This window comes from Lissotriton helveticus, chromosome 3_1, assembly GCF_964261635.1.
Source record: "Lissotriton helveticus chromosome 3_1, aLisHel1.1, whole genome shotgun sequence".
Lineage (NCBI taxonomy): Eukaryota > Metazoa > Chordata > Amphibia > Caudata > Salamandridae > Lissotriton > Lissotriton helveticus.
Window position 1 is genome coordinate 329,338,858 of NC_136061.1, and position 15,816 is coordinate 329,354,673.

General features: G+C 45.9%; 1 protein-coding gene across 1 annotated transcript in view; it reads right to left on the bottom strand.

The window, feature by feature from the left end:
• TRPV3 (transient receptor potential cation channel subfamily V member 3) overlaps window positions 1-15,816 on the bottom strand; it is a 90,265-nt gene that overhangs the window by 39,916 nt on the left and 34,533 nt on the right. The window contains exons 4-6 of the mRNA XM_078683589.1: window positions 14,091-14,174; window positions 11,744-11,898; window positions 9,149-9,325 (exon numbers count right to left, since the gene is read on the bottom strand). Coding sequence (XP_078539715.1) covers window positions 9,149-9,325; window positions 11,744-11,898; window positions 14,091-14,174 — 416 coding nt within the window. The remainder of the gene's footprint in view (window positions 1-9,148; window positions 9,326-11,743; window positions 11,899-14,090; window positions 14,175-15,816) is intronic.

Genomic DNA, 15,816 nt, shown 5'->3' on the forward strand with positions numbered 1-15,816 from the left:
AGCGCCCATAGAAAATAAGTTACTTAGCTACGTAATTAGTAACACAGATTCACATGCATGATTCATTCAACCTCAGCAAAGTGGTAACCCATGGTACTATTAGAAAGATGTGTAATGTTAAACATAGCCTGTAACACATCTTTGTTATTTTGAAAAAGAAACTACACTTTAAAGCTTCAACCAATCAGGTTGTGTCACCGTCTAGAACACTCCTCTCAGAGGCTTCAGTCTCTCAGATTTTCGGAGCACAAGTGTGAAGAAGTACAATATCAAAGAGAATGTGAGCTTCTCAGGGGAGGAGGGTCAGTTCCCATGTTAATCTATCTATCTATCTATCTATCTATCTATCTATCTATCTATCTATCTATCTATCTATCTATCTATCTATCTATCTATCTATCTATCTATCTATCTATCTATCTATCTATCTATCTATCTATCTATCTATCTATCTATCTATCTATCTATCTATCTATCTATCTATCTATCTACCTACCTACCTACCTACCTACCTACCTATCTATCTATTAACAGGAGGTAAAACCTCTTCCCTTCTGGCTTCCAGGAACTCACTCTATGGCCTGTTTGCTGAGCATGGTTTCGACTTCTAACCTGATGCAGATGTGTTTGCGATTACAAGTGGATAGGGATCAGAGGGGATTTTTGAAAGAATTGCAGCATGTGGCCGAACTGAATGAGATCCAGCAAGTATTGGTCTGTTGTTATTTTCCTTCATTTGTGTAGGTGATTGGATATTTTTTCTCAGAGACATACCGCAGGAGATGGGGGTGTAGCTGGTGCCTGTAGTTCATCACTCTCAAAGTTCTGCGTCTTTGCCTTGTCGACCCAACTTTTCTCCCTGGGTTAGCCTAGTGCAGACTACATGAGGGGGCAGTAGCTGCTGGCACTATGGACGAAACTGGTGTGACCCAGATCTGTTAGATGGGTACCTGTATTGTTGATAGAATCCTCTAAAGGAGAATTGCCCTCTACTTCGTGCTCCACAAAAAAGGTATTTTACAATACTGCAGGGTCTATGACAGTTTGACCGGCACTGCAGCTGAGACTGATTTTGTGGTTGATGGTGTTGTCGTCGGCGACGAGGCAGAGACTAGTTTGTCGGTCAAAGTAATGGGCACCGCAGACTGTATTGTAAATGACCTGGTAGTTGTCGATGGTGATCTGAGAACAATCACCATTGTCAACAGCATCTTGGCCAATGTAGTAGACGCTGCCGTAGTTGTTTTCATCGTCACTGGTATAGTAGACAATTACTTCATTGACAGTTATGGGCTTGTCGGTGATCTCTAAGTCCAGCCTCACATCCCAAATCAGTTCCCGAAGTAGCTGGTTCAGATCCGAGAACCATCGTGGGAGGGTCACCACTGGGAGGTTCCTAAAATGATACAGCAATCTGGGCGACGTGATCATTTTCAAGAGTGCTATGCATGCCATCTGGGACAGTGTAAGAGACTGTATAGATGATTTTAGGGATCAAGTTGCCCTCTTGCAGATCCTCTACCGTATGGAAAATGTGGTTTCCCAGATATTTGAAGGAGTAGGAGGACCATGTCAGACCCTATGGGAAATTCCCAGGTTGTATACATGGCCTTCCAGAAGCGGAAAGGCAATGGTCTTGGATTTATTGATCTTAATTCCTGCTACGTCTGCATATTTATCTAACATGGCCAGGGCCCGTTGTGTGCCTGTAACCCCATCTCTCAAATACAGCAACAGATCATCCGCGTAGAGAGAAATCACATGGGGTCACTGTCCCAACCGGATGCCAATAAGACGTTCTTGTTGCCGAAATGCTGTCGCTAGTGGTTCTATTGCTATAGCGAATACTAAAAGGGATGGTGGGCACCCCTGCCAAGTGCCTTAGTATATGTTATATGATTCCGAGATTACCCCATTTGTCCTAACTTGTGCGGTTGAAAGTTTGTATAGTATTTCACCCCCCCTGATCCAGTCGACCTCTAATCCCATTCTTTCCATTGTGTCTTCTAGGAAATCCCATTGTATTGAGTTGAATGCCTTCTCCAGGTGTATAGATAGTATGATTGTGTCAGGATACTGGTCCTGGTCGGGATGATGTAATACATGGAACACCCTTCGTAAGTTCCCAGGAGGTGGATCTTGTCGGTATGAATCCGTTTTGGTCTATATGTATTAGGCTGGTATTATATAGGGCAAAGTCGTGTAGCTAATACTTTGCTCAAGATTTTAAAATCAATGTTGAGCATCGAGAGGGAGCAAACGTCAATCACTTGTGGGTGCGTCTTGGGGAGCGACAAAACCAACGCATCTCTCGTTGAGGAGGGCAGTTCCCCTTTGCCCCAGGCTTCTGTGTATAGTTCCTCAAACTTTGCTGCTAACGTCTGGGCGTAAGCAGCATAGAACTCCATTGGCAAACCATTGGGCCAGGCGCTTTCCCTCTGGCCGTCTCCTTAAGCGCTGCCATGATATCCATCGCAGTTACCGGTCACCCAAGCAACTCACATTCGTCAAGAGATAGGACTGGTAGGGACAAGGGCTGTTAAATAAGTCTTTATGGATGTTCGCCTTTGGCTCAGAATATAGTTTTACATATTAAGATCGAAATAATTTGTTTATTTCTTTAGGGTGGTGCGTAATCACGTCCTCTGACAATTGTATCTGGGAGATGGGAGTTGCCCCGTGTTCAGGTCGTATTAACCATTCAAGTAATCAACCTGCTCGACCGCCCTCCATGTGTACCCGCATCTGACCTTACCGCATATCAAAGCATTTCAGTCTTTCTAGCGTCATAGTTTTGCCCCTGGCCATATAGCTTCTCATGAGCCTTGGTTTCTTTAGTCAGGTAAGCCTCCAGCTCGTGCAGTTGGGATTCTAGGTTGGAGAGTTCCTCCAATATTGCCTTCCTCATTCCAACTCTGTGTTCCATGCATTTCCCTCTCAGCACCACTTTGAAGGCTTCCCATTCAGTCGCCCTAGATCCAACTACGCCATGGTTAAACAGAGAGTATTCTGTGACAGCCCCCGTAACAGAGTGCAAAACAGAGCGTTCTCCAGGAGTGTAGGATCTAGTCTCCATGTAGGGGTTAATGTAGGCTCGGGTATAGGATGGATGTGCAGTAGCAGAGGGTTATGGTCTAATATAGTGCGCCCCAAGTATTCCGTGTGTGTAATAGACGGGCCCAGTCCACTTGAGGACACAAACATGTCTAGTCTAGTATGTAATTTATACAAGTGGGAATAGTACGAGTAATCCCGTTTATTTCCATGCTGTCATCTCCAGATATCTCCCATGTACCATCCCTCCAACCACTCCCAAAACGACTTGGTCACCTTGGCTACTGGAGTGTCATTCGGTGGAGGTGTTGAACTGTCTAATGTGATGTTGGCTACACAATTAAAATCTCCTCCAAGCAAGGTGTGGGAGGTGTTAAAAGTAGACAAATGTGTCGACAATTGGTGGAAGAATTGGACCTGTTCCAAATTTGATGCATAAATGCTTTCCAGGAGGAACACCTTACCCAAGATCTTACCTTGTATCAGGATATATCTACCTTCCGGGTCTGTGTGGACCGTACTCACATCGATGGGAGTACCTGCTCTTATCCATACTAGGGTGCTCCTTGAACTGCAGAACATGTGGTGGCGTATAACTGACCGCTCCACTTACACCGGAGTCTGGCATTTTCTTCTAGTGTAAGATGAGTTTCTTGTGTTCATCGCCACTTGCACGTCACAGCATGTGAGGTAACTGTGAATTTTGTGCCGTTTAGACATAGACCTCGTACATTCCAGGAGATCATTTGAACTTTTTGGTGTACTAGCGGCATGTCATAAAACAATTTGTGCCATCATAACTCCCTCTATTATCCCCCCCACCGCCTGTTGGCACTTCTATATGTGAGAGCAACAACCTCCTAGAGACTAACACATTTTCCCAATAAGTAATTCCCTCTACCCAGGGCAGCTTCGCATCGGCTGGCCGCCCAAACCTGAAAAAAGGAAAAACCATTAGTGAAAGATTGTTCCAGGTGTCCACCTAGCAGGTATTATCTTGGTGGTGTAGTGTGAGGTATTGAACACCACTTGCTTCATCTTCCTAGGCCTCAACATTTTCTGGCAGGGATATAGATCCCTCCTGCCGTCGGTAATCCTGGTGCCTCTCTTGCTTTGTTCTCGTATGTTCCTTCGTCTCAGTCACTGTAGCTAATCTAAATTATGTTATCAACTGTCTGTGGGGTCACATCTGGAACTTCTACTACACTTCTGGCCGATGTCCCTGATTCAGATTCCTCCGCGCTGCGTTCCAAAGTTTTCCCGGATCCAACCTTCTCTGTGGTTTGTGTCAATACCTCGGCCACAGCCTGCAGCACCGCCTTCCTTTCTCGTGCAGTTTGTTATGCGGATGGCTTTTGTAACTCTATCCATCTGGACAAGAGTCATAGTCGTATTTGCTTTGGTTTGGGTGGTTTTGAGCTGTGGGGCCCCACCTGCACTGTAGATCCATTTTTTCTTTAGGTTTCCAACCACATCCAGACCTCTTCTGGCGAATTATAAAAATGTGTGGTGTCATCAAGCGTGGTCCGTAACTTTGCTGGAAACATCAAGGAGTATCTGATTCCCTCTGCGCGCAGTGCTTTCTTAGCCTCCAAAGAAGAAACAAGTGTGTTGAACTTGCACTTTAGCAGTCAAGTCGCGGAAAATGAACACCTTGCAATTGTCCATGGGATAAGGTCCATTGGCATGGACCTGTTGCATCAAGATGTCACTATCTTTGTTGTGTAATAGGCGCGCCTCTACCGGCCGAGGTGGCCGCTCTAGATCCAGTGGGCATGATGGAACTCTATGTGCTCTTTCTAGAGCAAAGAAAGGAGTTAGTACGCCCGGTGCCACCATTGTTCTCAACCATTCCTCCAGATAAGCCATCAAATCCGGCAATTTTACTACACGTATATTGTTATCTGTTACGCCCTTCAGAGTCTTCTGCTCTTCTTTCCAAGATATCCACTCTGGCGGTCAGATTTTCCAGCTTGTTGGACATGGTTGTGTGATCTGGTTTTATCGTTTCGATTGTCTGTTCAACTGTTTTCATTCTGTCCACTAGCTTGTGGTGCTCCACCTGCAACAGTCACCGCCCCAATATCTTGCTGCCGCGCTGTTTTCGTATTCGTGTTTTCTGCTAGTATATTATCAAGGTTCTTGTGAAGGGCCCGATCTGTTTGCTCCATTTCCTCGGTTCCCAGAGAATTGGGTGGGGGTTGGGCTTCCCCCTCCTCAGTGGATACATCTCCTTGTTTCTGCCATGTTTGCCCATCGTGGAAGAGTATCCAAAATCCGGTGGGAAAAAGTCAGTCTCACAACGCTCCGAGTCAGGTAGTGGCACCAGTTCCCACTTCAGTTTGCAACCGGCCACCACCAAGTCATGTCACGGTGGCCCCGTCTGGCAACTGTCCCCAGTCAAGGTTTGTATTGCCATATTCAAATGTTTTCATTGCCCATTATATTTTTCCATGGTATCTAGGAAGGGCCTCCTGCCAAGCCCCTCTGCAGCCTTCCAATACTCAAATGTGTTTTCCGTGTTCTACGCTTCAACGCCACCTTGCGCTCAGCAACAATGCACTCACTCGAGGAGCCAAGATGGCGATCGGGATGGTTGCATAAACGCTCGGCTCCGTGGGCCCTCCCGCCCCGCACATACATCCTGGCCATTAACCTGAGCAGTACTTGTTCATTCGTGTAGGGGAAGGAAAGCATTCACTTACCATCCGCTTCTGTGGCTCCACCGTGCAGTTGACCCGAAGAAATATCCCCGGCTGTTTGGCGGCCTTCGGGGTGCCGAGACCGGGATCTCGAGTGAGGAGAGTGTCCGACCGTGACTGCGACTCCAGCGACCTCTGGTCGAGATGGGAAGCCACTCGGAGAGAACCTGAGATCCGCGAGCCGAAAGAAATGATACCAACCCGCTCCCAATAGCGGGTTGCCCTGCGAGAGGTGCGATATAGCTGGGCCGATGAGAGTTCAGGGTGCCCAGTTCCCCTTTGTTGTGACGCCCGGTCACGTTAACAGCCCCCCCCGGGAGCTGATGGGAGACTCCTGGAGAGCAGCAGGGAGCTTGTTTAGCCTTTTGGTGACTCTCCTTTCTGTTCCCTGCCCCGACTATTGAGATCCTGCTGTGGATCCTACTGGCTCCGGGGGTTGGTCCCGATCCCGCGGTGAGGTGGAAGAGGAAGTGGTCGCAACGGCTGAAATGGCGGATGCTACCTTCTCGCATACCCGCCGTCCGGGCAGAGAAACCGGTGCACAAGAGAATCCCGGGGCTTGGCAGAGCGAGGAGGGACCCACACCCGGCACTATTTTGGCTGCATTAACTACTCTGCAGACTGCCCTGTCCCGGGGGGCCCGAGAATTGGGAAAGAAGGTGGCCGCCAGTGTTGGCCCGCCATTTTGTAACGACATGGATCGCTCTCGAGAAGGCGCCGAGGTGTTTGCCTCTGATTCATTGCCGTATTCCCCGGATGAGCCTACGTTCTTGGAGCTACGGATGGGTATGGTACATAAGCTTGCAGTAGATTCCCCTGTTGCACGTGTGACTGTTTCATCGGGGCCTCTCTCCGATCGGCGAGTGGAGGAGCAGCGTCGCTCCATGGGTTGGGCGGCCCCGGCGGAGATTCGGCGCTTCCCTCATCGTGGGATCCCTTTTCCATGTTTGGCGGGACTGTGCTCTGACTCGAGACTGTTGGCGGTGTAGTTATTGTCGTATTCAGACTTCCGCCATGCATCATCTGCAAGATTTTGGTGGCTGGGATCCTATGGAGCAACGATACTGCCTGATTCTCCCGGTGCATTCAGACCCTTTGTGCTACTTTGCAACCCGTCTGAGGGACTGTTCAACGTTGGTATTATTGACAGAAGTGGCCAGGGGTGACTTTGAGTGGGACATGGAGGGACTCATAGATGGTTGATGGTGATTTGAGGGGTGCTTGGCGGAGTTGTAACTGATTGCGCTATACGTGATTGCTGTTATTTGTACTTCTTCTACCGTTGCTGTTTAGACGATTTTGGATGCGGAGGCGGGAGGGGCCGGATGACCAGATCGAGGGCCCTTCTCCTGTCTTTTTTCTCTCTCTTCCTTTTTCCCTTTTTCTTTTCTGTATTTCGGGTCTCTTATTTAGGGCGACGGGCACGCTGCTGGGGGGGTAGGCCGTAGCCTTTTGCAGGGGTGCAGGGTTGGGCTTGTTATTTTGTTCTCTCTTTGTCTCTATGGCCCTTTGCCCTTTTCCTTTTTTGATATCGTCATCTACCATGTTTCCTATAGTGTGGTGCGCCTCGAGGGGCGGGACTAGTTTGTTATGGTTGCTCCGTGTTCATCACATTTATCCCGACTCTTATGCTCCCTCCCCCATCACTCCCAATATGTGTACATCACTGGCGTAAAACTTTTTTGCTTCCACTTTGCTGTACTGGGGCGTGTGTGAATGTGCGACATCGATTTTCTTTTTCTTTTTCTTTATTATAAAATGAACCGTCTCACATCCTCATTATTGTATGGTATTTAAATTTTGTCATATCCTTGATGCTGCTCAACCTTCGACCTCCGAACCGCTGTATATTTGTACACTCTGCTCCTCTTTGCCGATCTGATTAGCGGCCGGCCGGTTTGGTTGTAGGCCCATTTTTGTATTTTCGTGCCATAACAATAAAGGTTTTCAAAAAACAAAAACAAAAAAAAACAAAAAAACAATGCACTCACTCAAGGTTTGTGTCCCGTCCGGGCATATCACGATTGCTGCATCCCGCAGCCAGAGCCACTCTCCCCGGGGCTTAATAAGTGTGTCAGGTACGCCACACACTGCTCCAACTGGTGCTTCCCCCCCCCGAATTTACTGTGCGTTGTTGGCTCGCTGCCGCGTGAGTAGCTCCTGTGACTCCTGTGCAAATGTTCAAAGCTTCCTGCCCCCTGGGAGCCTATATCCCCAGCTCCTCTGGAGCCTGTCTGGACAATCTCAAAACTGCAGGCCTTCCTCACAAGCCGCCATAGCTGAGTGGGGCTCACGCTGCCTCTCATCAGGCGCTCGGACCCGCCCCCAGCGCACCACCCAGGCCATCCCTTTACGATCAGGGAAAGCAAAATTGGTGCTTCAGAACACCGCAGCTTTCCCTCCTTCTTGCAGTGTGGGCCGGCCCTCCAGCGGGTGGCCGCGGGTCACAGGCAGCCCTTTTCAGGCGTGGCGTCACCACAGGCTGCAGTCTCCAACATTATCACCACCACTCACCGGTCTCCAGGACCAGCCCCCAACACACTACTCGGGCCCTCCCAGTCTGGTAGGCAGCAAAAGTGGTGCCCGAGCGCACCACAGCCGTTTCTTCTCTGCACAGCGTGGTCTGACACTCCAGCAGGCAGCCGAAGGCCTCTGACAGCCTCCCACGGGCTCTACGTCAACGACAGTCCTCGGCTTCCAGGCCGTCTCCGTTTATTGGAAGGCACGTCTCTGCTCACTGCTCTGTCGCCTCCCCGCTGACTCCCCAGCAGCGATCTTTCTCAGTGGTATCTGGCGGTCACGCTTCGGTTACGACAGCAGGCCGTTATAACAGGATATATTTTAGGCCACAGTCGAGCTCTTCACTCACGCAGCTATCATGCTTCGTGCCCAATCAACGCCCCCAGGCTCATTTGTTTTTGGCATTGCTTCATGTGACCATAACAGAAACCTGGCATAAGCCAATTGTCCTGCTGATGTGTTGACTGGGTCAAACACTGATAATAAAATACAAAACAGCATTTCCTATTTAAAGTCTGACTAAGTCATACCATTGTACCTCATTTATCACAGTCAGAAATAATAACTTTGGTGCCATTGATAAATCTGCACAAAATTCTCCCAAAAATTGCTCCTTTTTATAAATTTGATGCTAATTGGTTGTTTTTTCTATTTTCTATTTTATATAATGCTATGCTTATATTCCACAAACTACTACTAAGAACTGAACCACATATTTAATACATAGAATTATAAACTGATATATATGTACATAAAATCATTTGTGTAGATAATAATCATGAAATATAATATAAAAAATTAGTTCTAACCATAATATTGCGAATGTGGCTTACCAAGCCACTGGTAGCTATATAAAAGTTGTATGTGATTACCTTTGTAAGCTTCCTCTGTATATTCCGCATTCACAAGTCTCTTTAAGAAGCCGTTTTCTTCTGCAAAGGTCAGCAGACATTCCACTGTTTCTTCAGTGTCATCGTTGATGTTTAATAACGCCTTCATTAGGCAGGTTTTCCCAGTATCAGTGGAGGTTAACGTACTCATGAGAAAATCTGTAGATGAAATGTAGGAAAGGGGTAAGTTAATGTTTTATTTTTGTATGCAAGGGCATTACATAGTCTTTTTGTTTGATTGCTATGCTACATCATTTAATTAAGTGGCCCTCCGTTAAGGAAAAGCATGAACCCTGAAGAGTAGACCTGGTGTAAGAGGCATAGGTGCATTCATGTTAAAACCTTCCCCAGACAAACTGAGAGGTTTGTAATCTGTTCACGGGCTGTTGTAGCATTAATTCATTTTAGTTTCTTAGACTCTGCTGATAGTTGCTGTCTGAAAGAGGTCAGCATAAATTCATAGATTCTTTACACAAATACGTTTTTTTTTACCTTAAAGTGTTTTTATAAATCTTGGTAACCCATCAGAGTTTTCAACTACTTTATGACCCACGGTTCATTTTGCGAAGGACAACACAGAGCTTATCAGGGCTCTCTACGCCGGTGCCACCCATGACTGAATAGCAACACCACTTCATTGTGAGCCTGAAAATATTGATGATAAACATATGAGGACGACTACATTTTGTTACTAGGAAGAATCCAACGGAGCAATGGGCCACAGGAGAGATCACCTAGAGGACACTCATGTTCTGCACCTATATTGTCTTACTTCATCTATTATTGTTAGAGGAATATGAAATAAAGTTTGTAGTCACCCGCCTTGAAAATGGCCTATTGGGGAAGAAACACGTGTCAGCTGATGATCATGTCCTTGGTTGGAAGCGTATAAACACAGTAAAGACAAAGAAAATATATCACATGATCTTAGACTTATGGACTGACTTTTCTGGTTATTTGTCCTCAAACAGTGTTATTTAAACAAATTGTGCTCCAGTATATTGTCATTTAAGGGTTTTCTGCCCATAAAGTGTTTTAATAAATCTTGGTAAAGCTACACTATAAGAGTGTTGAACTACTTTATGAGGACCACACCTAGGTGCAGTTGCAGCCGGCATGGCTTGCAGGTGGGGGGCGGGCACGGGGGGGGGCAAACACAGAAAGGGTTGCATGGGGGTCACGCCCGGGGGTCATACTAAAAAAAAATTACCTTGAGACAGGGTCCTGCATCTTCTCTGCTCCTGCTGTCATGCCTCCGACTCGGACAGGAAAAGGAAGCAGGCAACCAGGCTCCCTCCCCTAAGCCAATCACAATGCTGCAATGCAGCGTTATCATTGGTCTGAGCGCCGTGACACGGCGCTCAGCAAGGGGCTGGAGGTGTGGACATGTTATTGCAGCCTGCATGGAGAAGGGTAAAGTGCGCATGACTGGTTTGGGCTGCCCAAGAGTGCCGACCAAACATTAATTGCACACTCAGGAGTGGGAAAAGCACTACTCCCCTCCCCTGCTCTATAAGCAGAGCAGCCAGGCCCACCCGCCCAGCCGCAAAGGAAACATTAAATGTTAATAACTAAACGTTATTACCGTTTTATGTTTTTGCTTCTCGCACTGTGAGAAAGCAGTGGGGCGACGCTCCTCCGCCATAACGGAGGAACCACCGCTGCCCAGCTGAGATAAAGAGAAAGCGACCTATTGCTTTGGTGTAATGAACATTCTGGTATTACCCTGTGACCCGCAAATGATGTTAGGCATTTATCTGACATGGGTATTTTCAGGTTATTTCAGATATGTGTGTTTTAGCGCATCTAGGGCCAGATGTAGGTAACTTCAATTTACCGACTCATAAATACCGAATTTTACCGATTCGGTATTTATGAATCGGTAAATTTGAAGGAGGGAGATGTAGGTAATTTTTTTTTTTGAATTACCGAATCTGTAACATTCGGTATTTACCGAATCGGTAAATACCGATTCGGTATTGCCCATTGATTCCTATGGGCCTTGAAGCCCATAGGAATCAATGGGCAATACCGATTCGGTATTTACCGAATCGGTAAATACCGAATCCTGCAAGGGTGCAGGGGGTGTCACTTTGACACCCTCTAGCACCCCAAGTACAGGCATGTGTGACATGTGGCACACATAAATGCCCTAAGGGCATCTCTGTGTGTCACATTGCACAGGTGTGCATGCACAGATGTGCATGCACACCTGAATTCGGTATTTTACCACCCAATAGGATTGGGTGGTAAAATACCGACTCCTGGCCTGTGGCACTCTTAGGAGTGTCACCTACATGTGGATTTACCGAATCGGTAAAATTACCGATTCGGTATTTTACAGAATCGGTAAATTTACCAATTCGGTAAATTTACCGATTCGGTAAATTTACCGATTCTGTAAAATAATGGCCCCTACATCTCAATCACCAAATACCAGTCGGTAACGGCCGAATTTGGCTGTTACCGACCGGTATTTGGTGACCTACATCTGGCCCCGAGTCTTTGGGATTATAATTCATTGTAAAACATGAGATTTCTATCATAACTAAAGCCCTAGTCTGGAATACAGCTTACCTCTCACAGACTGCTCCGGGAAGTCTTCTGCTGCCGTCTTGGCCTCCTCAAGCAGACGTCTGAGCTCTTCTACTTTCCCCTCTGCTGCTGCTCTGAACATTGACGACTTCAACTTTTTCCTGAGCATCTTTGGGACTACTTGCACTGCACGCCAGCTATGACAACACAAAAATAATTGTTATTACTAATTACTTTAACATTTACAGGAGCATATTGATTTCAGTCTTTTTCAGAAAACATTGGGCTGTGCTCATGTAAGATAAGATTGAGGGGCAGATTTATGTTAACTGGCGCATCCCCAGGGATGCGCCAGTTAACATGCGCCACAGTGCGCCACTGCTCCGCCACCCATGGTGCGCCGCATTTATGATGCGGCGCACCATGGTGCAAGGCAGTGAAGATGCGTGACGCATCTCTCGGCACACGGGCGGCGCATTGCAGGAGTCATGTCGCAAGTGCGACATGACTCCTGCAATGCACAGGGCCCACCTGTTCAATGTATGGTGCGTCACCCTTACGCCTGCTTCAAGCAGGCGTAGGGAATTGACGTAGAAAGTGACTGAGTGAAATCTCATAGATTTCACTCAGCCACTTTTAGGAGGCGTTCCTGCGCAGGAACGCCCCCCCCCTGCGCAGGAACGCCTCCTTATGGCGCAGGGGTTTCCAACGTGACGCATCTCCTAGATGCGTCACGTTGTAAATAGGGCGCATTGTTTGCACCGCCGTTGCGTCACATTACGTGACGCAATTGCGGCGCAAGGAGGCGCAAGAGCCTCATAAATCTGCCCCTTAGTTTTTTCCCTCTTTTATTATCCACTGGTATAATGACTTACTAAAGATCTGTACCGTATGATACTCTCTTGATTAAAGGCGCCCTTTTTAAAAGTAGCCCTCGAAAATGGGTCTTTTAACCAGTATATTGTCAATTTTTAAAAGCCCATTTGGTTGAATGTTATTACTCCTTCATGTCTACTTCTTCACATGATAGGCTTTACCCACACATCATACTTATTGCCTGAAGAACAATGGTTCACTAAGAACTCACTTAGGATACTTTTAAAACAATTCTGGTAAACAACTCACTAATGCAATGAATGCCATGAAAAAGAAAGAGCTAGCCAATTCACACATATTTATTGCAAAATATCGTAATATTTTCAAAACAACTGCCAATTATTGTGCTCAATGTCCACTGTGATCACCCAGTGATAAACAGTGGCGTAAGTGCTATGGGTAGGTATACAATGCAATTGACTAGGGTCAGAGTAGAAATACTGGGTCATTACATATAGGCACATAGAACAGTCTCTTGGAAATCAGGATGAGACCTAGTACAGTTCTGGACCTGTCAACGTTTTGACCCTTTCAGTCACTTACAAAGTCATCATTAGTGCCTGTGATAAAGGGATGAGTGAAGACTTGTACTAAAGGTCCTGTCTTAGAATGTGATTGTATTGTAGGCAGGGTCCAGAGTATAGAACTCCCAGCGACTTCTTGGAGCTCCTTGCTCTAGACTACTGGGCTAGAAAACTAGAGTTGCAGTTCTTTAAATATGATCTCCATATATTTCCTATTGGATAAGCAGAATTATGCTTCTCTATTCTCACAGCTAATATTATACATTGTTTAATAAGGGTCCCGAGGTTTTTGAAGCAGGAAGTTGTTAGTTCAGAAGAAGTTTCTTGGTTCTAGGAACTTTCCCAATTGTGCAAAAATGTCACTTCATCGTAGGTGTGAGTTGTGGGACAGCCACAGACAATCAGGAAGTAACGTTTATATGTTCAAATAAGCAGTTCGGAGAGTGAACGTCCATTGTTTAAGAAACGAGTTTTATGTAGTAGGTATCCTATTCCATTAAAGATGTTTGTATAAAATACCTGCTGTTTAAATTACAATGTTCTAATTTTAGTATGCTGCCACACCTTTATTGATGGTATTCGCAAACACGGGGCTGAAACATATAAGAAAGGACAACTGCAAATGAAAACCTGGATTTCTTATGCTTTATTGATTTTGTGATTTTTTTTAATGTAACTGTCCATCTGTTTAGACATGCTAACGCTCTATTCACATGTTCACGAAAAAATTAACTAAAGGATAAAAAATACATTTAAATCATTCTGATGTGTTTTCCACAATTCTACTATTGTGGGAAAGTACAGTCTATATTTTCTTGCTAACGTGACTATAAAAACAAGACAAAGATAAAGTGAGTGCTGAACTGGGAGGATAGCCGACCCTCCATGAACGAGAATAAATGAATCAAAAGGAATAATTCTCTTTTTCCTTCTTCATCCTAATAAAATGAATTTCCTCTTAAAACACTGTCCCGCACAGAAATACTTACAGGCTGCTTACGGAGGTTAAAGATGGAGGTGTAGTAGTTTGAGGCGTCTGTGGGGAGTCCATGTCTTCACCCTGGCCAGATACACTGCACAATCAAAACAAAACTATATTAGTTTTGGGAAACACAAAATACAACAATATATGCAGGCAGGAAACATTGCGGTAAACAACACTGAGGCAGTGTGGAGAGCAGCGAAACGCATTATACAGTGAATAATATTTATGCTATTAATTGAATTGTTATGTAAGACATGTGTGGTCGAATTATGGTCAGCGATTTGACTGGTATTCGTGGCACTTGTGTTTTCTTGCCAAAGCATGATGCCCTTGAGATGGCCGGTCATTCTAGACAAATTCTAGATAATAATGCAGATGAAATCCAGGCGTTATTGATGAATGGCTGGCTTTCTGATTTGAGTATATAGCCTTCAGGCCTTCCTTGGAAGGTCCAGCCAACCCTGCTTCTAGACATTCCCATGTTTTTAATGCTGTCACTGCAGTCAAGGATCAGACTTTAACTAATTTTCTACAGACGCTTCAACACTTTCATCTTCCGGTGGCATCTACACAACGCCACGATGCCAGAGTACATGTATGAGGAGCCTAGCACGTATACCATCATAATTGATGACAGTTGTTTTGCGAAAATGTGGCTCGGCCACGGTTGCTAATAAGCTTTAACAATGCAGAATTTAGACCTAGTGCAATCTGATTATTAGAATATGTCCTCCAACTATTTTAAAAGGCAAGTGATGCCATGGTTAACAGTAGGAATGGCTGCATTCTAACCAAATGAGAGAATGCAAAAGAAGATCGAAGCATAGCAACGGAGCAAAGGGTCCTGGTGGATGCAGTCATAATTATCAAGTAAGCATTGCCATTGGCTCTTTGAGGGCGTCCAGGAACCAATGAAACACCATGAGATTGGCCCATTGAATCGTTAGGATTGAGTAGTAATGACTTGCAGCGAGGTCTTGTCTTCTCTCCTGCTACTGAAGGTTGTTCCTTTGTTTGGTTTTAAGGTGTAGCAGGGAAGAATCATCCCATTTCAGTAGCAAATCTGGGTGCCAAGATGAGGGGGATGTACGACGTTACAACGCGTACTTTTACAACGCGTGCTGTTACTACGCAACTTTTACAACGCAAGTCGTTACAACGACTTGCGTTGGGGGGGGCGCAGGATAGTAAATATTTTAATTTACTATTCCAACTCCAGTCCCCGTGGATAGTAGGGAAGGAGTTGGATAGTAAATTAAACTATTTACTATCCTGGAGCGCCCCCCAGCGCAAGTCGTAACGACTTGCGTTGTAAAAGTTGCGTGGTAACAGTACCGCGTTGTAAAACCTTCGTTGTAAAGGTTGTTCCCCAGATGAGGGTGTTTAATAGCCTGATCCACAAAGCTCTTTTTATGACTTTGTGTGCCTTACCCCTAACTCTCCAGAAGTTCCACCTATCATAGGAAAGACATTAGTGAATCTGGCCCGAAGATGAGCAATGGCCTTGAGATTCTACTGCAGCGGCCTACAAACATCAATTATCATGTGTTCCATGGTTTTCACGCTCTTCACAGGGCCACCGACGAGCAGCAGAAGAGCTCTAAATGGTCACCCAATGTTGATTTTCAGGTCATTTGTAGCAGAGTCTCTGCTCTGTCGCATCCATTGCAGGTTTGGTAACTTCCACAGGACAAGCAGGCATGTTTGTGTTTGCTCTCCAGGCATTGCTG